The sequence below is a fragment of the Coregonus lavaretus genome (genome assembly GCF_964263955.1).
Source record: "Coregonus lavaretus genome assembly, chromosome: 15".
NCBI classification, from domain to species: Eukaryota; Metazoa; Chordata; class Actinopteri; order Salmoniformes; family Salmonidae; genus Coregonus; species Coregonus lavaretus.
In genome coordinates this window covers 17,347,715-17,373,116 of record NC_140002.1, presented here as the reverse complement: position 1 = coordinate 17,373,116, position 25,402 = coordinate 17,347,715, and the positions used below count along the sequence as shown (strand labels likewise).

Genomic DNA, 25,402 nt, shown 5'->3' with positions numbered 1-25,402 from the left:
CAGGCACTAGTCAATGATGTCCTTCGGGACATGTTGAATCGGTTTGTTTTTGTCTATCTGGATGATATCCTGATTTTTTCAGAGTCCTCCCAGGAACACGAACTGCATGTGCGCCAGGTGTTGCAAAGGTTGTTGGAGAACAAACTGTTTGTGAAGATGGAGAAATGTGAATTTCATGTGTCTGAGACCTCTTTTTTGGGTTACATAATAGCTCAGGGGGAGTTGCGGATGGACCCAGCTAAGATCTCTGCTGTCACGGACTGGCCAGCCCCCTCCACCCGCAAACAACTTCAACGATTCCTGGGGTTTGCGAATTTCTACAGGAGGTTCATCAAGGACTACAGCCGCATTGCGGCGCCACTCACCGCTCTCACCTCCATCGCACGACCGTTCGCTTGGAATGAAGGGGCCGAAGCAGCGTTTGAAGAACTGAAACATTGCTTCGCCTCGGCTCCCATTCTGATGCAGCCGGACCCCGACCGCCAGTTTGTCGTGGAGGTGGATGCATCCGACACTGGGGTAGGTGCGGTGTTGTCACAACGTTCACCGGAAGATAACAAACTGCATCCCTGTGCTTTCCTTTCACGGAAACTTTCTCAGGCAGAGAGGAATTATGATGTTGGCAATCGTGAACTGCTCGCCGTGAAGCTGGCTCTCGAAGAGTGGCGGCATTGGCTGGAGGGGGCGGAACAACCCTTCATCGTTTGGACGGATCATAAGAATCTGGCATACATCCAGTCAGCGAAGCAGCTCAACCCCCGTCAAGCCAGGTGGGCACTATTTTTTGGTAGATTCAATTTTTCTCTGTTTTACCGTCCTGGGTCACGCAATGTCAAACCTGACGCCCTGTCTCGTGTTTTTTCTGCTGTTGATACTGGTAGTAACCCTGAACCCATCTTGCCTCCTACCTGCAGTATTGCGGCCATTACATGTGACATCGAAGGGATTGTTAGACAGGCTCAACATCATCAAGCTGACCCTGGGAGCGGTCCTCCTAACCGGTTGTTTGTCCCGGAGTCTGTTCGCTCCCAGGTACTTCAGTGGGCTCACTCGTCTCCCCTTACCTGTCACCCTGGAGTTACTCAGACCCTTGACTTTGTGCGACGGAAGTTCTGGTGGCCCAGGATGGAGGCGGACACTCGAGCCTTCATTGCTGCGTGTACGGTATGTGCACGTAGTAAGAACTCCACCCAGGCCAGCGCTGGTCATCTAAGACCTCTGCCAATACCCAGCCGGCCCTGGTCCCACATTGCCTTGGATTTTGTCACTGGACTTCCCCCCTCGTCTGGAAAGACTGTCATTCTTACTGTGATTGATCGTTTTTCTAAGTTTGCTCATTTTTTGGCCCTACCTAAACTGCCCACTGCCGAGAAACGGCTGATATTTTGGTTGAACATGTGTTCCGCTCTCATGGTCTACCCACAGATATTGTCTCTGACAGGGGTCCCCAGTTTGTCTACCAGGTTTGGAAGGCTTTCTGTAAAGCTTTGGGCATTACATCCAGCCTGTCCTCTGGATATCACCCCCAGACCAACGGGCAAGCCGAGAGAGCGAACCAGGAGATGGAGACCGCTCTCCGCTGTGTCACAGGGTCTAACCCTGGGTCGTGGAGCTCCATGCTTCCCTGGGTGGAATATGCTCATAACACCTTGACTAACGCTTCCTCTGGTTTGTCTCCCTTTCTGTGTGCTCTGGGTTATCAACCTCCCCTGTTCCCTTCTCAAGAGAGGGAACTGGCGGTACCCTCGGTGCAGTCCCACATGCGCCGCTGCTTCAAGGTCTGGAGGAAGGCCAGGGTAGCTCTGTCCCGAGCTTCGGCGTACATGCAGAGGCAAGCCAACCGTCATCGGTCCCAGGCTCCCGGTTACTCTCCTGGTCAAGAGGTATGGCTTAAGTCACGTGACCTTCCATTGAAAGTGGAGTCTAAGAAGATGGCGCCTCGTTTTATAGGACCGTTCAAGATACTGTCTATTGTTAACCCCTGCGCGGTTAAGCTACAGCTTCCTGCCTCCCTACGGGTTCATTCCACCTTTCATGTTTCCCAGATTAAGCCTGTGTCGGTTATCCCTCTGTGCCCGCCCTCTCGTCCCCCTCCTCCGCCCAGGATCGTGGGTGGGGGTCCGGTCTACACTGTCCGGCGACTTCTGGATGTTCGCCGCCGGGGTCGTGGTTTCCAGTACCTGGTGGATTGGGAGGGTTATGGTCCTGAGGAACGTTCCTGGGTGCCCAGGAGCTTCATTGTGGATCCTGCTCTGGTCCGTGAGTTTCATAGGTTACATCCTGATAAACCCTGTCGGTCGCCAGGTGGCGTCCGTAGAGGGGGGGGTACTGTTAGGCCTACTGCTGCTAGGTAGCTCTCTCTCTGCTCTCCCCCTCCCCTCTGTCTGTCCTTGATTGCAGGAGTGAAGTCTGGTGTGCGGGAGTCAGGGTTCCAGCTGCAGCTCATTCACCATAATCACCTCAGCCTTTAAGACCCGGTCAAACTTTCCACTCATCGTCAGATCATAGTCAAGACGACCATGTTAGTCTCGCTGCCGACTCAACCTGTTTTTTTTCGCTCTTTGTGTTTTTGGCCGGTTCTATTTACTTTTCTCCTGTGCCACAGATTATGGGAACCTGACTTCTGCCTCCGCTTCACTCCTGCCACCACCATCCTGCTCCCCACTACCGGACCTCCCTTTTGGACTCACCACGGACACTAGGACATTACGGTACCACACCTGCCCTGACCTGGATCTGTTACCCTCCCTGTAACCTGGACTTGCTCTTCCCCTATTATTGGAAACCTGGACTTTTTGAACATTGTAAATAAACCTGTTAAACCTTCTCTGGCTTGGTGTACTTGTCTGCATTTGGGTTCTAATCCAGTTAAATCATGACAACTTCAATTGAATGATTTCCTTATATGAACTGTAACTCAGTAAAATCGTTGAAATTGTTGAATGTTGCGTTTTATATTTTTCTTCAGTATAGTTTGCAGCTTCAACCTAATCAAATAGGGAGCAATACATAAAGAGCCATGCTGTGTCCTCAGTGTCCCTGTTGTAGATTCCGATGTAACCTAACCGACAGAACTGCTCAGACTTTGGCCTGATGTAGAAATCCTCATCCGCTCTCATTAACATTCACTGTGAGGACCGACCATTAAAATAGCATATCCTGCCCCTGAAGACCACTGATAAACTATCAGGTTTTATTTTTGCTTTTCTAGAATGGACATGCTCAGTAAATTACTACACGCCCTTTCTGTCTTTGCTCCGTATCGATTCTGTAATGTTCCAATCGCCCAGATGAAGAAGAAAAAAACACATGGTCCGACACACTTTTGACCCGTCACCTCTCTGGTCTGGAGGCCTTTCAATGTCTGCTCCTGTTTGAAGTGCAATGGCATACCACCTGGGTGGGTATTCTTCCCCAACCGATTGTCCACAGCTTATTCAAGTCAGCAGAGCTATTCTGAGAGGTTGTCTGTCCTTTTCCTAAAGGGCAGTGATTGTCTAAAGGCCATTGATGAGTTTCAATGGCTTAATACAAATCTATTAAATAAGTGAAATTCGATATTTTTCGTATTTACATAATTCAGACGAATTATTAAGGGAACACATCTTTCTCATGATTATGGATTCCTTTCCGTTGCTCTTATTTCCTGTTATAAAGAGTCTTGATTCACAGAGACTGACATTGAGGCCAGAATCCAATAGATTCTCTATCTATACTGAACTAAAATATAAACGCAACATGCAACAATTTCAAAGATTTTACTGAGTTACAGTTCATATAAGGAAATCAGTCAACTTAAATAAATAAATTAGGCCCTAATCTATGGATTTCACATGACTGGGCAAGGGCACAGGCCCATCCACTTGGGAGCCAGGCCCATCCACTGGGGAGCCAGGCCCAGCCAATCAGAATGAGTTTTTCCCAACACAAAAGGGCTTTATTACAAACAGATATACTCCTCAGCACCCCCTCAGACGATCTCGCAGGTGAAGAAGCCGGATGTGTACGTCCTGGGCTGGCGTGGTTGCACGTGGTCTGTGGTTGTGAGGCCGGTTGGACATACTGCCAAATTCCCTAAAACGACGTTGGAGGCAGCTTATTCTATGGCAACAGCTCTGGTGGACAATCCTGCAATCAACATGCCAATTGCACGCTCCTTCAAAACTTGAGACATCTGTGGCATTGTGATGTGTGACAAAACAGCACATTTTAGAGTGGCCTTTTATTGTCCCCAGCACAAGGTGCACCTGTGTAATGATCATGCTGTTTAATCAGCTTCTTGATATGCCACACCTGTCAGGTGGATGGATTATCTTGGCAAAGGAGAAATGCTCACTAACAGGGATGTAAACAATACTCATGTGTGCTCATAATATGAGAGAAATAAGCTTTTTGTTCCTATGAAACATTTCTGGGATATTTTATTTCAGCTCATGAAACATGGAACCAACACTTTACATGATGCGTTTATATTTTTGTTCAGTATATAATACAGTCGTGGTCAAAAGTTTTGGTCTTCACAATGTTCGCTGCTTCAGTGTTATGAGATATTTTTGTCAGATGTTACTATGGTATACTGAAGTATAATTACATGCATTCCATAAGTGTCAAAGGCTTTTATTGACAATTACATTAAGTTTATGCAAAGACTCAATATTTGCAGTGTTGACCCTTCTTTTTCAAGACCTCTGCAATCCACCCTGGCATGCTGTCAATTAAATTATGGGCCACATCCTGACTGATGGCAGCCCATTCTTGCATAATCAATGCTTGGAGTTTGTCAGAATTTGTGGGTTTTTATTTGTCCACCCGCCTCTTCAGGATCGACCACAAGTTCTCAATGGGATTAAGGTCTGGGGAGTTTCCTGGCCATGGACCCAACATTTCGATGTTTTGTTCCCCGAGCCACTTAGTTATCACTTTTTCCTTATGGCAATGTGCTCCATCATGCTGGAAAAGGCATTGGTCATCACCAAACTGTTCTTGGATGGTTGGGAGAAGTTGCTGTCGGAGGATGTGTTGGTACCATTCTTTATTCATGGCTGTGTTCTTAGGCAAAATTGTGAGTGAGCCCACTCCCTTGGCTGAGAAGCAACCCCACACATGAATGGTCTCAGGATGCTTTACTGTTGGCATGACACAGGACTGATGGTAGTGCTCACCTTGTCTTCTCCGGACAAGGTGTTTTCCGGATGCCCCAAACAATCGGAAAGGGGATTCATCAGAGAAAATGACTTTACCCCAGTCCTCAGCAGTCCAATCCCTGTACCTTTTGCAGAATATCAGTCTGTCCCTGATGTTTTTCCTGGAGAGAAGTGGCTTCTTTGCTGCCCTTCTTGACATCAGGCCATCCTCCAAAAGTATTCGCCTCACCGTGCGTGCAGATGCACTCGCACCTGCCTGCTGCCATTCCTGAGCAAGCGCTGCACTGGTGGTGCCCTGATCCCGCAGCTGAATCAACTTTAGGAGACGGTCCTGGCACTTGCTGGACTTTCTTGGGCGCCCTGACGCCTTCTTCACAACAATTGAACCTCTCTCCTTGAAGTTCTTGATGATCCGATAAATGGTTGATTTAGGTGCAATCTTACTAGCAGCAATATCCTTGCCTGTGAAGCCCTTTTTGTGCAAAGCAATGATGACAGCACGTGTTTGCTTGCAGGTAACCATGGTTAACAGAGGAAGAACAATGATTTCAAGCGCCACCCTCCTTTTAAAGCTTCCAGTCTGTTATTCTAACTCAATCGGCATGACAGAGTGATCTCCAGCCTTGTCCTCGTCAACACTCTCACCTGTGTTAACGAGAGAATCACAGCTGGTCCTTTTGTGGCAGGGCTGAAATGCAGTGGAAATGTTTTTGGGGGATTAAGTTCATTTTCATGGCAAAGAGGGACTTTGCAATTAATTGCAATTCATCTGATCACTCTTCATGACATTCTGGAGTATATTCAAATTGCCATCATCAAAACTGAGGCAGCAGACTTTGTGAAAATTAGTATTTGTGTCATTCTCAAAACTTTTGACCACGACTGTACAGTATGTCTCTGATGGAACCACGTGACATCAAACACTCAAGTGACTTGCTACTTGGCTGCTCAGTCAGCTATCTGGCTACAGTATTAACTATTCTGTTTCATGCCTGGATTATCGGTCATAATCAGTCGTTTATAATACATTATAATGAGGGCATTCATAGCAACTGCCTCCAACTCCAAATCCTAGAGATTTTGCTGTGGGAGCCTGGCTCTGCATTGTAAAGACACTTTAACAGAAATCTCCACTTTGTCTGATGCAGACTGCAGATAATCTATTGACTGGCTCCCAACCAAATAGGGATTATAGTGTGCTAATCATATATGGCATATTAACAGTATAATGCATCTAATGGGAGTGATGTTATTTTTAAGGGATTTAACTCAAAGGGAAGCAGATTGTTTTCCACTGTGATCATTCCAGGATACCTTTTATAGTGAAATATATCACCTAGGAGCAAATGCACCTGTAAAATTAGGGGGTAGATCAGCTTTAATATTTCAGATAGATTGTAACTTCCATCAATGTAATTGTCTGCATCACTTCCAATCCCCCATATGTTTTTTTCTCTCACAATATATATATATATATATATATATATATATATATATATATATATATACACACATACACACATATATACATACATACATACATACATATACATATATACATATATACACACATACACATACACATATACACACACATACACACACATACACACACATATACAGTGGGGAAGAAAAGTATTTAGTCAGCCACCAATTGTGCAAGTTCTCCCACTTAAAAATATGAGAGAGGCCTGTAATTTTCATCATAGGTACACGTCAACTATGACAGACAAAATGAGAAAAGAAAATCCAGAAAATCACATTGTAGGATTTTTAATTTATTTATTTGCAAATTATGGTGGAAAATAAGTATTTGGTCAATAACAAAAGTTTCTCAATACTTTGTTATATACACTTTGTTGGCAATGACACAGGTCAAACGTTTTCTGTAAGTCTTCACAAGGTTTTCACACACTGTTGCTGGTATTTTGGCCCATTCCTCCATGCAGATCTCCTCTAGAGCAGTGATGTTTTGGGGCTGTCGCTGGGCAACACGGACTTTCAACTCCCTCCAAAGATTTTCTATGGGGTTGAGATCTGGAGACTGGCTAGGCCACTCCAGGACCTTGAAATGCTTCTTACGAAGCCACTCCTTCGTTGCCCGGGCGGTGTGTTTGGGATCATTGTCATGCTGAAAGACCCAGCCACGTTTCATCTTCAATGCCCTTGCTGATGGAAGGAGGTTTTCACTCAAAATCTCACGATACATGGCCCCATTCATTCTTTCCTTTACACGGATCAGTCATCCTGGTCCCTTTTTAGAAAAACAGCCCCAAAGCATGATGTTTCCACCCCCATGCTTCACAGTAGGTATGGTGTTCTTTGGATGCAACTCAGCATTCTTTGTCCTCCAAACACGACGAGTTGAGTTTTTACCAAAAGGTTCTATTTTGGTTTCATCTGACCATATGACATTCTCCCAATCCTCTTCTGGATCATCCAAATGCACTCTAGCAAACTTCAGACGGGCCTGAACATGTACTGGCTTAAGCAGAGGGACACATCTTGCACTGCAGGATTTGAGTCCCTGGCGGCGTAGTGTGTTACTGATGGTAAGCTTTGTTACTTTGGTCTCAGCTCTCTGCAGGTCATTCACTAGGTCCCCCCGTGTGGTTCTGGGATTTTTGCTCACCGTTCTTGTGATCATTTTGACCCCACGGGGTGAGATCTTGCGTGGAGCCCCAGATCGAGGGAGATTATCAGTGGTCTTGTATGTCTTCCATTTCCTAATAATTGCTCCCACAGTTGATTTCTTCAAACCAAGCTGCTTACCTATTGCAGATTCAGTCTTCCCAGCCTGGTGCAGGTCTACAATTTTGTTTCTGGTGTCCTTTGACAGCTCTTTGGTCTTGGCCATAGTGGAGTTTGGAGTGTGACTGTTTGAGGTTGTGGACAGGTGTCTTTTATACTGATAACAAGTTCAAACAGGTGCCATTAATACAGGTAACGAGTTGGAGGACAGAGGAGCCTCTTAAAGAAGAAGTTACAGGTCTGTGAGAGCCAGAAATCTTGCTTGTTTGTAGGTGACCAAATACTTATTTTCCACCATAATTTGGAAATAAATTCATAAAAAATCCTACAATGTGATTTTCTGGATTTTCTTTTCTCATTTTGTCTGTCATAGTTGACGTGTACCTATGATGAAAATTACAGGCCTCTCTCATCTTTTTAAGTGGGAGAACTTGCACAATAGGTGGCTGACTAAATACTTTTTTCCCCCACTGTATATATATACACACACACACATATCCTTTTTTAAATTATATTTCCCTTCATTACTTTCCAACCCCACAACCCCTTCCCCAATTGGAGTAAACCAGTGAACAACAACGCTTAGGCCTCTACTTCCAGCCCATACATACTATATACATTTTATGGACACAGTCAAATTCTACAATAATTATATTTTGTTTGTTTTTACTCCTGAACTTCCTCCGATTATTTTCATGATGTCTATCTGGTTTGAAACACATTTTACACCCATTCATTATATCTATTAACACCTGTCAAAGAACAACAATATTATGGTCTCATAGCTAAAGCAGAGATCAGCTCCTTTGGCAGTCAGTCATATGTGTCACAAGCAGTATCACACTTCTCGCACCTGAGAAGGGGCTATTTCTTACAGAACATTTGTTTCCCACTGTGGGTGTTCGGGGAGGGTTGTGAGAGTGTGAGAGTTGATGTAATGTGCTATACAGAGACAACCTCCCCTAGACTGCAGAGAAAATCCCAAACTTCCTTACACACACCCGATCTTGTGAATCTGAAATCTGATCATTTGAAAAATAATACATATTGAGACAGATGAATGAAAAGGGAGATGGGAGGGGGGAGATACAGAGTATCTATAGTAATTGCCTAAACAGATTTACTTTGAATTCATGCCCTAGACTGGTGTAGCAGGTAACGCCACCACCTGCAGCACATATAGTAACTACATTTAGTGTACAAAACATTAAGAACACCTGCTCTTTCCATGACCTAGACCGACCAGGTGAAAACTATGATCCCTTATTGATGTCACTTGTTTGTGTCAAAAACTGCAACGCTGCTGTTTTTTTGTTAATACTTAACAGTTTCCCGTGTGTATCAACAATGGCCCACCACCGTAAGGACATCCAGCCAACTTGATACAATTGTGGAAAGCATTGGAGTCAACATAGTCCAGCATCCCTGTGGAATGCGTTTGACACCTTGTAAGGGGGGGGGGTTTTGCAACTCAATATTAGGAAGTTTTGTACACTCAGTGTAAGCTGTAAGTAAATAGGCTAAATAGGTGTACACAATTACATTGACAAAACTGACCAACGCCAAAACGACTTTGACACCCGTGGTTTGGGGCTAATGAAGAGGGAGAGGTGTCCTCTTACCGGCGTACTCTGGGTCCACATGAGGCGGGTGGAAGCGGAAGTTGATGAAGAAGGGGATGGGCACTCCGAACTTGAACCACTCCACCACGTAGGGCTGGCCGTTCAGGGGGTGGGCCACGTCGCATCCCAAGATGATGTTCTCTCCAGCGCGCGCCGTCACAAACTGGGGCTCCTCTCGCACGCCGTGGGCACCTGGGAAACGGAGAGGGGGGGGGGGGGGGGCATTGTGAGTATCCTTGTAAACAGCTAGGGACGTTACTTAATGGTGGTGAAATAACCAACCGAACGCAACCTAGAAAGCAACCTAGAAGCAAAAGGGTAATCGTTCATTAGCATATCCACATTGTGTCTTAGAGTTACAACATCAACCACAAACATTTCGTTAGTTTTTTCACATAGAGAAATGTAAGTTAAGAAAGCCTCCTTGAAAATGTTAATGAAGTACAATATTCACAAAACATGATATACAGTGGTACATCCTCAAACAACATAAACAGAGGACCTAACCCAAATTACACTGATAGGGCCACGGAACCCTATTCAACCATAAGATTCTCTTATTTGTTAGAATATCTCCCTTTTAAGTAGCCTCTTCCACTTCCACCACCCTGGTTTACTTTTTCTCTCACGTAGAGCACAGCCTGTTTGTGATGACAGAGAATCAAGGGTGTCATAACTCAAGGTGGCAACAACAAATTCCATCCTGAGCCGAGACCAATAGTTTTAGGAATGGAATATAAAGGACATAGCTCTGTGTGTGGAAATCAAACAAAAACTGTGCACTTTGTCTTGATAACCATTGCTGCCGTGGCATGAGGCTTTCTACGAGTCTGAGACACTCACTTAAGAAATATAAAGTACACGAGCACAAACACACACAGACACCCACACTATACATTTACTGCACTTTCATTACATGCTGTAAACTTTGATGGAACATATCTTAACTTCCTTATTTACTTTTTACAAGACATACACTACATGATCAAAGTACGTGGACACCTGCTCGTCGAACATCTCATTCCAAAATCATGGGCATTAATATGGCGTTGGTCCGCTCTTAGCTGCTATAACAGCCTTCACTCTTCTGGGAAGGCTTTCCACTAGATGTTGGAACATTGCTGCGGGGACTTGCTTCCATTCAGCCACAAGAGCATTAGTGAGGTCGTGAATTGATGTTGGGCAATTAGGCATGGCTCGCAGTCGGCGTCCCAATTCATCCCAAAGTTGTTCGATGGGATTGAGGTCAGGGCTCTGTGCAGGCCAGTCAAGTTCTTCCACACCGATCTCAACAAAACATTTCTGTATGGACCTCGCTTTGTGCACGGTGGCATTGTCATGCTGAAACAAGAAAGGGCCTTCCCCAAACTGTTGCCACAAAGTTGGAAGAACAGAATTGTCTAGAATGTCATTGTATGCTGTAGCGTTAAGATTTCCCTTCACTGGAACTAAGGGGCCTAGCCCGAACCATGAAAAACAGCCCAAGACCATTATTCTTCCTCCACCAAACTTTACAGTTGGCACTATGCATTCTGGCAGGTAGCGTTCTCCTGGCATCCGCCAAACCCAGATTCGTCCGTCGGACTGCCAGTTGGTGAAGAGTGATTAATCACTCCAGAGAACGTGTTTCCACTGCTCCAGAGTCCAATGGCGGTGAACTTTACACCACTCCAACCGACACTTGGCATTGCGCTTGGTGATCTTAGGCTTGTGTGCGGCTGCTCGGCCATGGAAACCCCTTTCATATAGCTCCCGAAGAACAGTTATTGTGCTGCCGTTGCTTCCAGAGGCAGTTTGGAAATCAGTAGTGAGTGTTGCAACAGAGGACAGACGATTATTACACGCTACGCACTTCAGCACTTGGCGGACCTGTTCTGTGAGCTTGTGTGGCCTACCACTTAGAAGCTGAGCCGTTGTTGCTCCTAGACGTTTCCACTTCACAATAACAGCACTTAAAGTTGACCAGGGCAGCTATAGCAGGGCAGAAATTTGACGAACTGACTTGTTGGAAAGGTGGCATGCTATGACGTTGAAAGTCAATGAGCTCTTCAGTAAGGCCATTCTACTGCCAATATTTGTCTCTGGAGATTGCATGGCTGTGTGCTCGATTTATACACCTGTCAGCAACGGGTTCAGCTGAAATAGGCGAATCCACTAATTTGAAGTGTTGTCCACATACTTTTGTATATATAGTGTAAAACTGTGTGTCCACATGTCCACAGGGCTATCTGTTCTACCAGAGCATCGATCCTCAACTAATTCAAGTATGGATTGGCTTTACAACCGGAAGCAAAGTGTGTTTTCACTTACATTGAACACTATAACTATAACAGGCATATTTACGGTTGCTGAAACGTTGCTGGATGGTGGCTTACTATATGGATCTGTGTGTGTGTGTTCTTCTTGTGCTTGGCAGTGGCAGAGGCAGATAAATAACGGGGGCTGAGGGAGAGCGCATATACCCAAGACTCCCCCTGCCTCCCCTACATAGCCCAGTGCTACGTGTTGATTGGCTGCAGGTGACATCACCAGCGAGCGAAAACAGGCCTCTGGAAGGTATGACTTCACAGTTTATACTGATGAGAGAGAGGGAGGGAGAGAGGGAGGAGAAATGAGAGATAATAAACTCCTCTTCTCCTCCATTAGGATTTTGCCCGGAAAGGGATGGTCAAATGCTTTAATCTCCAAGCTGCAGGAGGGGAGAGTAGAGCATATCCTTCCAGAGAGGTTCACAGCCTATAGAGTGGGCTCTAATGTTTGAGCATGGCTGTCTGTGTTCAAGAAGACTCCAAGATGAGATGTTCTATCACTCTTGGCTGTAAGGTCGACATTTGGACAGCTGTCACTCAATGGTGTCTCTGTCTGAATTTAATGAGCCCAACCCACATGTTCTTTATCAGTGTCCAGCAATTTTAAGAGTACAGTATTTCATTATGATTATATTAATAGCTACATTTATCAAACAAACCATTAACTTCTGAACTGTTCCTGAACTGTGCCTGAAGTTTGAAGCACCCTCAATCACGCTCCTCAAGAGATTAGAACTATACAGTGGGGGAAAAAAGTATTTAGTCAGCCACCAATTGTGCAAGTTCTCCAACTTAAAAAGATGAGAGAGGCCTGTAATTTTCCTCATAGGTACACGTCAACTATGACAGACAAATTGAGGAAAAAAAATCCAGAAAATCATATTGTAGGATTTTTAATGAATTTATTTGCAAATTATGGTGGAAAATAAGTATTTGGTCACCTACAAACAAGCAAGATTTATGGCTCTCACAGACCTGTAACTTCTTCTTTAAGAGGCTCCTCTGTCCTCCACTCGTTACCTGTATTAATGGCACCTGTTTGAACTTGTTATCAGTATAAAAGACACCTGTCCACAACCTCAAACAGTCACACTCCAAACTCCACTATGGCCAAGACCAAAGAGCTGTCAAAGGACACCAGAAACAACATTGTAGACCTGCACCAGGCTGGGAAGACTGAATCTGCAATAGGTAAGCAGCTTGGTTTGAAGAAATCAACTGTGGGAGCAATTATTAGGAAATGGAAGACATACAAGACCACTGATAATCTCCCTCGATCTGGGGCTCCACGCAAGATCTCACCCTGTGGGGTCAAAATGATCACAAGAACGGTGAGCAAAAATCCCAGAACCACACGGGGGGACCTAGTGAATGACCTGCAGAGAGCTGGGACCTAAGTAACCTGCTTAAGCCAGTACATGTCCAGGCCCGTCTGAAGTTTGCTAGAGTGCATTTGGATGATCCAGAAGAGGATTGGGAGAATGTCATATGGTCAGATGAAACCAAAATAGAACTTTTTGGTAAAAACTCAACTCGTCGTGTTTGGAGGACAAAGAATGCTGAGTTGCATCCAAAGAACACCATACCTACTGTGAAGCATGGGGGTGGAAACATCATGCTTTGGGGCTGTTTTTCTGCAAAGGGACCAGGACGACTGATCCGTGTAAAGGAAAGAATGAATGGGGCCATGTATCGTGAGATTTTGAGTGAAAACCTCCTTCCATCAGCAAGGGCATTGAAGATGAAACGTGGCTGGGTCTTTCAGCATGATAATGATCCCAAACACACCGCCCGGTCAATGAAGGAGTGGCTTCGTAAGAAGCATTTCAAGGTCCTGGAGTGGCCTAGCCAGTCTCCAGATCTCAACCCCATAGAAAATCTTTGGAGGGAGTTGAAAGTCCGTGTTGCCCAGCGACAGCCCCAAAACATCACTGCTCTAGAGGAGATCTGCATGGAGGAATGGGCCAAAATACCAGCAACAGTGTGTGAAAACCTTGTGAAGACTTACAGAAAACGTTTGACCTGTGTCATTGCCAACAAAGGGTATATAACAAAGTATTGAGAAACTTGTGTTATTGACCAAATACTTATTTTCCACCATAATTTGCAAATAAATTCATTAAAAATCCTACAATGTGATTTTCTGGATTTTCTTTTCTCATTTTGTCTGTCATAGTTGACGTGTACCTATGATGAAAATTACAGGCCTCTCTCATCTTTTTAAGTGGGAGAACTTGCACAATTGGTGGCTGACTAAATACTTTTTTCCCCACTGTAAATTAAATATGCAAGACTTTCCAAACTCACTGAGAGAGACCATTGTTGAATATTAAAGTCCATATGCTAGCTTGCACTGAATACAAATAATTATTACGTTCAGGAAGCTGAAATAGTGGTAGATGGTGGAGAAGTTGAGCTGAAATGTAAACTCTACAGTCTACACTTTAAACTGTCTTTAAAAAAAATAAAGAAAATTAGTTGGCAGAATTTTTGAAAATTAACTTAATTGCTCAAAATTAAGTGGGTATTAGCCTAAAAGTTAAGTGGGTATTAACCTAAAAGGTGGAAACTAATTTGATGATAGAGCACAGTCAAAATCTATTAATTTAGAGGACCACAAAATAGGGTAGTAAAACTACACTGTACAAAAATATACAACAATTTCAAATACTTTACTGAGTTACAGTTCATAAAAGGAACGTCGATCCAGAGCATTCTAAACGTGCTCAATGGGTGACATGTCTCGTGAGTATGTAGGCCATGGAAGAACTGGGACATTTTCAGCTTCCAGGAATTGTGTACAGATTCTTGTGACATGGGGCTGTGCATTATCATGCTGAAACATGAGGTGATGGTGGCGGATGAATGGCACGACAATGGGCCTCAGGATCTCATCACGGTATCTCTGTGCATTCAAATTGCCATAGATCAAATGCAATTGTGTTCGTTGTCCGTAGCTTATGCCTGGCCATACCATAAACCCACCACCACCATGGGGCACTCTGTTCACAAAGTTGACATCAGAAAACCGCTCGCCCACACGCCATACACGTGGTCTGTGGTTGTGAGGCCGGTTGGACGTACTACCAAATTCTTTAAAACGACATTGGCTCATGGTAGAGAAATTAACATTCAATTCTCTGGCAACAGCTCTGGTGGACATTCCTGCAGTCAGCATGCCAACTGCACGCTCCTTCAAAACTAGAGACATCTGTGACATTGTGTTGTGTGACAAAATTGCACATTTTAGAGTGGCCTTTTATTGTCCCCAGCACAAGGTGCACCTGTGTAATGATCATGCTTTTGAATCAGCTTCTTGATACGCCTGTCAGGTGGATGGATTATCTTGGCAAAGGAGAAACGCTCACTTACAGGGATGTAAACACATTTGTTCACCAAATTTTAGGGAAATAAGCTTTTTGTGAATATGGAACATTTCTGGGATCTTTTATTTCAGCTCATGAAACATGGGACCAACACTTTACATGTTGTGTTTATATTTTTGTTCAGTATACTTCAAAATGGCTTCTTTATTACCTAACCCAAAAGTGCCGGAGGAGTAGTGGCAGCCAATAGGCTGAGCACTCAAAGATCAAAGGCAGCACGACTCAGATTTAGATCAATAAAGGGAACATTTGCAAAACCATAGAAACTGGATTCATTGTGCCTGACTGTGCAATTATCACTCGCAGGGAAGATAAATCCAGCGGGACACACACCGTGAAAGAGAATGAGATCTGAAACAGTCCGTTAGCGGTGTTTAATTTCATCAAAAGGGAAGGAAAAATGCAAGCAGTAGAAGAAGAACTGGGCAATTTAATATGGAATTGCTTCACCTCCGTGGCCAGACTAATTGCGCTACTCATCTGTGTATGTCGACTGTCAATAACCCAAATATCATGGAAACGAATGAAGCACAGAGGGAAGGCCAGGATTTGACCTACTTGGCTCACATACCCTCCAACGAGTATCACTCACTCATTTTCAATTCAAAGGAGATTCTGCCGGGGTGCACAGAGAGCATCTAAACCCTCCTGAATCGCTGCTACAGTGTAGTCATGGCCTTATTATCCTGCCATGTATTTACAGTGGCTTGCGAAACTATTCACCCCCCTTGGCATTTTTCCTATTTTGTTGCCTTACAACCTGGAATTAAAATGGATTTTTGGGGGGTTTGTATCATTTGATTTACACAACATGCCTACCACTTTGAAGATGCAAAATATTTTTGGGGGTGAAACAAACAAGAAATAAGACAAAAACTGCTCCAGCTCCTTCAAGTTGGATGGGTTCCGCTGGTATACAGCAATCTTTAAGTCATACCACAGATTCTCAATTGGATTGAGGCCTGGGCTTTGACTAGGCCATTCCAAGACATTTAAATGTTTCCCCTTAAACCACTCAAGTGTTGCTTTAGAAGTATGCTTAGGGTCATTGTCCTGCTGGAAGGTGAACCTCCGTCCCAGTCTCAAATCTCTGGAAGACTGAAACAGGTTTCCCTCAAGAATTTCCCTGTATTTAGCGCCATCCATCATTCCTTCAATTCTGACCTGTTTCCCAGTCCCTGCCGAAGAAAAACATCCCCACAGCATGATGCTGCCACCACCATGCTTCACTGTGGGGATGGTGTTCTCGGGGTGATGAGAGGTGTTGGGTTTGCGCCAGACATAGCGTTTACCTTGATGACCAAAAAGCTCAATTTCAGTCTCATCTGACCAGAGTACCTTCTTCCATTTGCTTGGGGAGTCTCCCACATGCCTTTTGGCGAACACCAAACGTGTTTGCTTCTTTTTTTCTTTAAGCGATGTCTTTTTTCTCACCACTCTTCTGTGGAGTGTACGGCTTAAAGTGGTCCTATGGACAGATACTCCAATCTCCGCTGTGGAGCTTTGCAGCTCCTTCAGGGTTATCTTTGGTCTCTTCGTTTCCTCTCGGATTAATGCCCTCATTGCCTGGTCCGTGAGTTTTGGTGGGCGGCCCTCTCTTGGCAGGTTTGTTGTGGTGCCATATTCTTTCAATTTTTAATAATGGATTCAATGGCGCTCCGTGGGATGTTCAAAGTTTCTGATATTTTTTGATAACCCAACCCTGATCTGTACTTCTTCAAAACTTTGTCCCTGACCTGTTTGGAGAGCTTGGTCTTCATGGTGCCGCTTGCTTGGTGGTGCCCCTTGCTTAGTGGTGTTGCAGACTCTGGGGCCTTTCAGAACAGGTGTATATACAGTGGGGGAAAAAGTATTTAGTCAGCCACCAATTGTGCAAGTTCTCCCACTTAAAAAGATGAGAGAGGCCTGTAATTTTCATCATAGGTACACGTCAACTATGACAGACAAAATGAGATTCTTTCCCCCAGAAAATCACATTGTAGGATTTTTTATGAATTTATTTGCAAATTATGGTGGAAATAAGTATTTGGTCAATAACAAAATTTTCTCAATACTTTGTTATATACCCTTTGTTGGCAATGACACAGGTCAAACGTTTTCTGTAAGTCTTCACAAGGTTTTCACACACTGTTGCTGGTATTTTGGCCCATTCCTCCATGCAGATCTCCTCTAGAGCAGTTATGTTTTGGGGCTGTCGCTGGGCAACACAGACTTTCAACTCCCTCCAAAGATTTTCTATGGGGTTGAGATCTGGAGACTGGCTAGGCCACTCCAGGAACTTGAAATGCTTCTTACGAAGCCACTCCTTCGTTGCCCGGGCGGTGTGTTTGGGATCATTGTCATGCTGAAAGACCCAGCCACGTTTCATCTTCAATGCCCTTGCTGATGGAAGGAGGTTTTCACTCAAAATCTCACGATACATGGCCCCATTCATTCTTTCCTTTACACGGATCAGTCGTCCTGGTCCCTTTGCAGAAAAACAGCCCCAAAGCATGATGTTTCCACCCCCATGCTTCACAGTAGGTATGGTGTTCTTTGGATGCAACTCAGCATTCTTTGTCCTCCAAACACGACGAGTTGAGTTTTTCCCAAAAATTTTGGTTTCATCTGACCATATGACATTCTCCCAATCCTCTTCTGGATCATCCAAATGCACTCTAGCAAACTTCAGACGGGCCTGGACATGTACTGGCTCAAGCAGAGGGACACGTCTGGCACTGCAGGATTTGAGTCCCTGGCAGCGTAGTGTGTTACTGATGGTAGGCTTTGTTACTTTGGTCCCAGCTCTCTGCAGGTCATTCACTAGGTCCCCCCGTGTGGTTCTGGGATTTTTGCTCACCGTTCTTGTGATCATTTTGACCCCACGGGGTGAGATCTTGCGTGGAGCCCCAGATCGAGGGAGATTATCAGTGGTCTTGTATGTCTTCCATTTCCTAATAATTGCTCCCACAGTTGATTTCTTCAAACCAAGCTGCTTACCTATTGCAGATTCAGTCTTCCCAGCCTGGTGCAGGTCTACAATTTTGTTTCTGGTGTCCTTTGACAGCTCTTTGGTCTTGGCCATAGTGGAGTTTGGAGTGTGACTGTTTGAGGTTGTGGACAGGTGTCTTTTATACTGATAACAAGTTCAAACAGGTGCCATTAATACAGGTAATGAGTGGAGGACAGAGGAGCCTCTTAAAGAAGAAGTTACAGGTCTGTGAGAGCCAGAAATCTTGCTTGTTTGTAGGTGACCAAATACTTATTTTCCACCATAATTTGCAAATAAATTCATAAAAAATCCTACAATGTGATTTTCTGGATTTTCTTTCCTAAATTTGTCTGTCATAGTTGACGTGTACCTATGATGAAAATTACAGGCCTCTCTCATCTTTTTAAGTGGGAGAACTTGCACAATAGGTGGCTGACTAAATACTATTTTCCCCCACTGTATACTGAGATCATGTGACACTTAGATTGCACACAGGTGGACTTTATTTAATTAATTATGTGACTTCTGAAGGTAATTGGTTGCACCAGATCTTATTTAGGGGCTTCATAGCAAAGTGGGTGAATACATATGCACGCACCACTTTTCCGGTATTTATTTTTTAGATTTGTTTTTAACAAGTCATTTTTTTCATTTCACTTCACCAATTTGGACTATTTTGTGTATGTCCATTACATGAAATCCAAATAAAAATCCATTTAAATTACAGGTTGTTATGCAACAAAATATGAAAAACGCCAAGCGGGATGAATACTTTTGCAAGGCACTGTATGCCTATTCAGTCTACGTAGCTAAAGGTAACGGTTACCTTGCTGCTTGTAACATCAAAGTGAGTTATGATACCTGTGAGTTTTATTCACAGGGCCAGGTGAGAGATTGTTATTTGGGTTCAGCTATGATAGTACCATTTGGAGGAAACCTTCCTTTAGTCTGCTCGCTAACAGTTTGCCTCTCTGCAAGCTGCCCCCCTGGTACACCGTCTCTGCCCTGTTGCCCTCTACCTACCTCTACCCCAGAACAGACTCACATGCCAGCTTATTAGATACACCCATCTAGTACCGGGCGGACCCCCCTTTGCCTCCAGAACAGCCTGAATTATCTGGGGTATTCTACAAGATGACGAGGTAAGTACTCGTTACATTTTGAATGCATAGCAGGACAGGAAAATGGTCCAATTCACGCAAGAGAACATCACTGGTCATCCTTACTGCCTCTGATCTGGCAGACTCACTAAACACACATGCTTCGTTTGTAAATTATGTCTGAGTATTGGAGTGTGCCCTTTGCTGTCCGTAAATTTAAAAAACAAGAAAATGGTGCCGTCTGGCTTGCTTAATTATAGTTTTACTTTTACTTTTGATACTTAAGTATATTTTAGCAATTACATTTACTTTTGATACTTAGAACCAAATACTTTTAGACTTTTACTCAAGTAGTATTTTACTGGGTGACTTTCACTTTTACTTGAGTCATTTTCTATTAAGGTATGACAATTGGGTACTTTTTCCACCACTGGTTGTGCGTTCCGAGATGCTGTTCTGCAGACCACTCTTGTACTGCACCGTTATTTGTCTGTTCGTGGCCCGCCTGTTAGCTTGCACGATTCTTGCCATTCTCCTTCGACCTCTCTCATCAACAAGCTGTTTTCTCCCCCATAGGAATGCCGCTGACTGGATGTTTTTTGTTTGTCACACCATTCTCGGTAAACCCTAGACACTGCGTGAAAAGCCCAGTAGGGCAGCCGTTTCTGAGATACTGGATTCGGCGTGCCATACCACTCTCAAAGTCGCTTAGGTCACTCGTTTTGCCCCTTCTAACGTTCAATTGAACAGTAGCTGAATGCCTTGATGCCTGTCTGCCTTCTTTATATAGCAAGCCACGACCACGTGACTCACTGTATGTAGGAGCGATCCTTCCATGAACGGGGTGGTGTACCTAATAAACTGGCCAGTGAGAGTACATGGTTCTTCACTGTGTAGTTGGACTTGGGTACCACTAGAAATGTCATGTTATTTCTTCATGTATTGTCTCTGGTTGGAGTCGTAGCTAGCTTGTGTGCTTTGGGTGGTACCCTTATGCTGGCTGGGTTTGCAGAAAGGGAGGTAGTATATACATTTGCATAGTGTTATGTAGTGTCAAACTTGACCACTCAATTGCCAATCTTTAAGCCCAACAAGAGTTTAGACCAGTTGTGCCAAACACTGGTCAAGGGCTAATAGTGTCTGGAGATTTTACTTAGTCAATGATTGGCCAAACTTTCAAATTTAATTTGGTTCTCTTCATCTTGGACATCTCATAGAATGTTGTACATTGAAGATTTGTGACGTACTCAACATTTCGACTGATATCATGTCATGCAACCATGCATTCTTCAAGTCATTCCACTACAAGTTATGTGTTCCCTAAAATCCTTGTCAAAGGTGAATCAGACCAATACCTCCAACAGTAACCCTTGAGTGAAGATCCTTATGAGGCCAAACGTTTTGGCGCTGTCAATAAAAGACGCACACTGCATTAGTGTCCATTCATAGTGCCTCTCCACTGCCTGCTTTTATTGATGGTATTGATGCTCAAAAAAATCTCAATTTGTCTGTCATAGTTGACGTGTACCTATGATGAAAATTACAGGCCTCTCTCATCTTTTTAAGTGGGAGAACTTGCACAATTGGTGGCTGACTAAATACTTTTTTTCCCCACTGTATAGGTCTAAAAAGGGCCTAAAATGGCCATTTTCATGTTTTGTTTGTGATACAAATATAAAAAGCATGTCAATCATCCTTCCTCCAAATTAAGTTTCTATGTGAGAATTTCCAGAACTGAGATACCAAAAATATTTTTGGGCTATCCTGGCGTGGAATCGGCCAAATGCTTTTCATGTTCCTCACTGAATTCATCTGCCAATTAGTTGACCATTGGACATAAAACATATATGTACCCTTCAAACTGATTGTACAGTAATGTTGGCCTGAAACATTTCTTACCTTGTCTCCAATTTGTTAATGGCTTCATGCACAAGGCCTTGCATTAATCGCTAGTACAGTGAACTCAAGGGACACATGTCCATTGGTTTCCAATTGCATTGATATCAGTTCAGCATATGTTACCCCCATTCACACAGGCCTGGTCCTTTTAATTAAGCACAGTGCACCGCACTCTTACAACCTCATCTGTCCCGGATTAGTTGTTTCTAGCAACAGATTGATTCTAAAAAGCAAAGTATATTGCAAGAGTACTAGGAATGTTGCTGTCCTGTTCTGGATGTTTCTTGACTGCTACTGTAAGCAGGTGACTCTTATCTAGGATGCTTATAAACAGAAGGAACTGGAATTCAATTAGAGAAAGGAGACACGGTGTGACTTCTTTTTAACTCCTGTATTGGAGTGTAAAACCTTTCTGCTGTACATCTACATTATGGCATTTTGGCAAGAACATCGGGACATGCTGTCTTTTTTCTCTCAATGAATTACCAGTTACCAGCCAACAAAGGCTGTAAGGCCTCATAAGTGAAAACCAATATTTTTGTTTCTCTCTGCATGAGTGAGTATTGAGTCAGCTCCCCTAGCATCATTAGCGCATCTAACCATTACGGCATGAGCAACGGCTCTAGAAGAGGAAATAAGACTGCGGCCTGCAAAGCTGCATCTTAATAATACTGCACAGTTCCCCATCTGGAGCCGGGGGGGGGGGTATTCTCTGGGCTCTCTCCTTTGAGGGTCATGGTGTGTAGGCCTTTGGTCCCGTGGAGAGGTCCCAGTGATGATGCCCTCCAGAACACACTGTACACACAGTATTAATTATACTTACTACTCCAGGCCCAACACTCAGCCGGCTGCCTTGAGGAAGCACCCAATTAAGTCATTTCCTCTCATTATACTTAGAGCGCTAGGTCTTAAGTGTTTGTTGTTAGCGTTTAATGATGAAGAAAAGCAAGCATTTTGCCTTTGTAAGAGTCGAGTAAATATAACCCAGGATGTCAGGCCTAGACATGCCAAGGAGGATACGGTACAACCATTAATCATAGAGCGCTTGGTAATTGCACTCTTAGAGTCATTGTCTCCTTTAATGTTTTAGAACAGTAAGCATTTAGGTCAACATTTATTTGTCCCTCATGCTTTGTTATGTGTTCCAAGCTTAATACTTCAGTGAGTATATCTGTTCATTATATTTCGAGCAATCTCCTTGTTGTCAGTTACAGTTGGATTTAAGTTTGTACTCACAGATTTCGGTCCTGATTAGGCAAACATTTTGTTGTTGAATACTAGCCTAGCTTCTTCAGAGAGCAGAGTCCTCTAGTCAACTGAACTCTGGTATATTTTCGAAGATTTCCCAAAACGTGCCATTGATTGTATCTGTTCTCTTTAAGTCAGAAAAGTGTACAACCTAATCAAATAAAGTGGATTAAGTCACCTGCAGAATAAAGCGTCTTTAAGTGTTACACACCGATGCTAGCTGTGCCCACCAGGCTACCAGTCACTAACCTGTGCCAAAAATCACAGGTCCATGTGAAAGTTGAGAAGCCTAACAATAACCCTCACAACCAAGCCTAGTACTCCCACAGAAAAACCATATTTCGAGGATTGAATGTAGTACATTGTATCACTATCTTCAGTGAAGCAAGAGATTCCTCATCACCTATTTTCAGATGTTTGCGTTTTTTTTAAAACCTCAAATACCAACAAACTATCTGGATTAGCTGTACTCACCCTTAGCTGTGATGTCTCTGCAGAGATCATCTATATTGTTTCTGTTTGGCAATAGAGTTGCACTGACTGTCCTGATTCTCCACCCTTTTCCAGAAGTGTGCACTTGCACACTCCCCGTCATGGATTTAAAAGCATAAGATTGGTGTAAGCATATACTAAAAAGGGTTTTTCTTAATTTTTTTAACTATTTTCTACATTGTAGAAAAATAGTGAAGACATCAAAACTATGAAATAACACATATGGAATCATGTAGTAACCAAAAAAGTGTTAAACAAATCAAAATATATTTTATATTTGAGATTCTTCAAATAGCCACCCTTTGCCTTGATGACAGCTTTGCACACTTTTGCCATTCTCTCAACCAGCGTCATGAGGTAGTCACCTGGAATGCATTTCAATTAACAGGTGTGCCTTCTTAAAAGTTAATTTGTGGAATTTCATTCTTTCTTAATGTGTTTGAGCCAATCAGTTGTGTTGTGACAAGGTAGTGGGGTATACAGAAGATAGCCCTATTTGGTAAAAGACCAAATCCATATTATGGCAAGAACAGCTCAAATAAGCAAAGAGAAACAACAGTTCATCATTACTTTAAGACATGAAGGTCAGTATATCTGGAAAATCTCAAGAACTTTGAATGTTTCTTCAAGTGCAGTCGCAAAAACCATCAAGCGCTATGATGAAACTGGCTCTCATGAGGACCGCCACAGCAATGGAAGACCCAGAGTTGCTGCAAAGAAACCACTACTAAAGGACACCAATAATAAGAAGAGACTTGCTTTGGCCAAGAAACACGAGCAATGGACATTAGACCGGTCCTTTGGTCTGGAGTCCAAATTTGAGGTTTTTGGTTCCAACCGCCGTGTCTTTGTGAAACGCGGTGTGAGTGAACGGATGATCTCCGCATGTGCATTTCCCACCGTAAAGCATGGAGGAGTAGGTGTTATGGTGTGGGGGTGCTATGCTGGTGACACTGTCTGTGATTTATTTAGAATTCAAGGCACTCTTAACCAGCATGGCTACCACAGCATTCTGCAGCGATATGCCATCCCATCTGGTTTGGACTTAGTGGGACTATGATTTGTTTTTCAACAGGACAATGACCCAACACACCTCCAGGCTGTGTAAGGGCTATTTGACCAAGAAGGAGAGTGATGGAGTGCTGCATCCGATGACCTGGCCTCCACAATCCCCCTACCTCAACCAAATTGAGATGGTTTGGGATGAGTCGGACCGCAGAGTGAAGGAAAAGCAGCTCAGTTGGTAGAGCATGGCGCTTGCAACGCCAGGGTTGTGGGTTCGATTCCCACGGGGGGCCATTATGAAAAAAAAATAAAAAAATAGTATGCACTCTGGATAAGAGCGTCTGCTAAATGACTAAAAATGTAAAAATATAAAAACAAGTGCCCAGCATATGTGGGAACTCCTTCAAGACTGTTGGAAAAGCATTCCAGGTGGAGCTGGTTGAGAGAATGCCAAGAGTGTGCAAAGCTGTCATCAAGGCAAAGGGTGGCTATTTTAATGAGTAGGTGTTCTAAAACTTTTGACAGGTAGTGTATATTTTTTTATCCATGCAAGATAGCCTTTGAATGCACACTTCGGGAAAAGGGTGGAGAATCGGGACTGTCAGTGCAACTCCAAACAATTCTATTGGCCTTAATTCTGTCCAGACACTAGGGGGTAAGAGGCTCAAAATCAGACCCAGTTTCTTTGTCCTCTTCAAAGACACTCCATGGTGTGATCTTTAATGGAAGCAGGCAACAGGTTCAAATACCACTTCCTCTGAAATTTCTGCATGCAAGTTCTCTGTTGCCTCCTGAATACAGTTGACTCCTGATAAGTGCAAACTCTGTTTAAGAGCAATACAGTTTTCCAGTTCATTTGCAGTCTTTTTAATTGCTCCTGATATCTCGGCAGTCCCAAGCCTTTACATTCATCAGCAGGTGATGGTATACTGCTCACTGTCACACAATTCCCTAGGCTTGATGGTAATAAATTGCACTGTATGCAAATTAGAGTGGGGAGTAAGATTTTTGACCATACTGATTCTTTCAAGCAAATCTCCTTATATACTTTTCTGCAATGTTTTCTGACCTGCTGACTTTGCTGTAAAGCTTCAGATGGTCAGTAAAGCTTAAAAACCAGAGAACATAATTTCCTGGAATATTAACAACCCCTCTGTCTGACCTTAGTCCAGTGACACAGTTTGTTTTACTCAGTATCAACAGAGTCACCAATGTCCTCCAAGGATTGTAGGCACCATGAATCAACAGGGCAACTGCAAAGTGAAGTCATGCACATCATATAAGAGCATTATAGGGAAATGAGATGGCAGGGGGGACCACATGGCAAAGTAGAGGGAATTGGGGCAAGGAGATGGCATTAACAGAGCTGTCAGAAGCAATATCCATCATAAAGGATGCCGCTGCAGAAGCGGTGAACAGGTTAAGGTGAAGTAATCAACCTGCGCAAAGGAGCAGCCGCTCATCGGGTTCTAAAA

The 25,402-nt window shown here is 43.7% G+C and overlaps 1 protein-coding gene across 1 annotated transcript in view; it reads right to left on the bottom strand.

Moving 5' to 3' along the window:
• The window catches only part of LOC311142021 (protein turtle homolog B-like), a gene marked incomplete at both ends in the record, with an annotated part of 209,409 nt that overhangs the window by 139,259 nt on the left and 44,748 nt on the right, over positions 1 to 25,402 (bottom strand). The window contains one exon of the mRNA XM_084177567.1: positions 9,518 to 9,709. Coding sequence (XP_084033693.1) covers positions 9,518 to 9,709 — 192 coding nt within the window. The remainder of the gene's footprint in view (positions 1 to 9,517; positions 9,710 to 25,402) is intronic.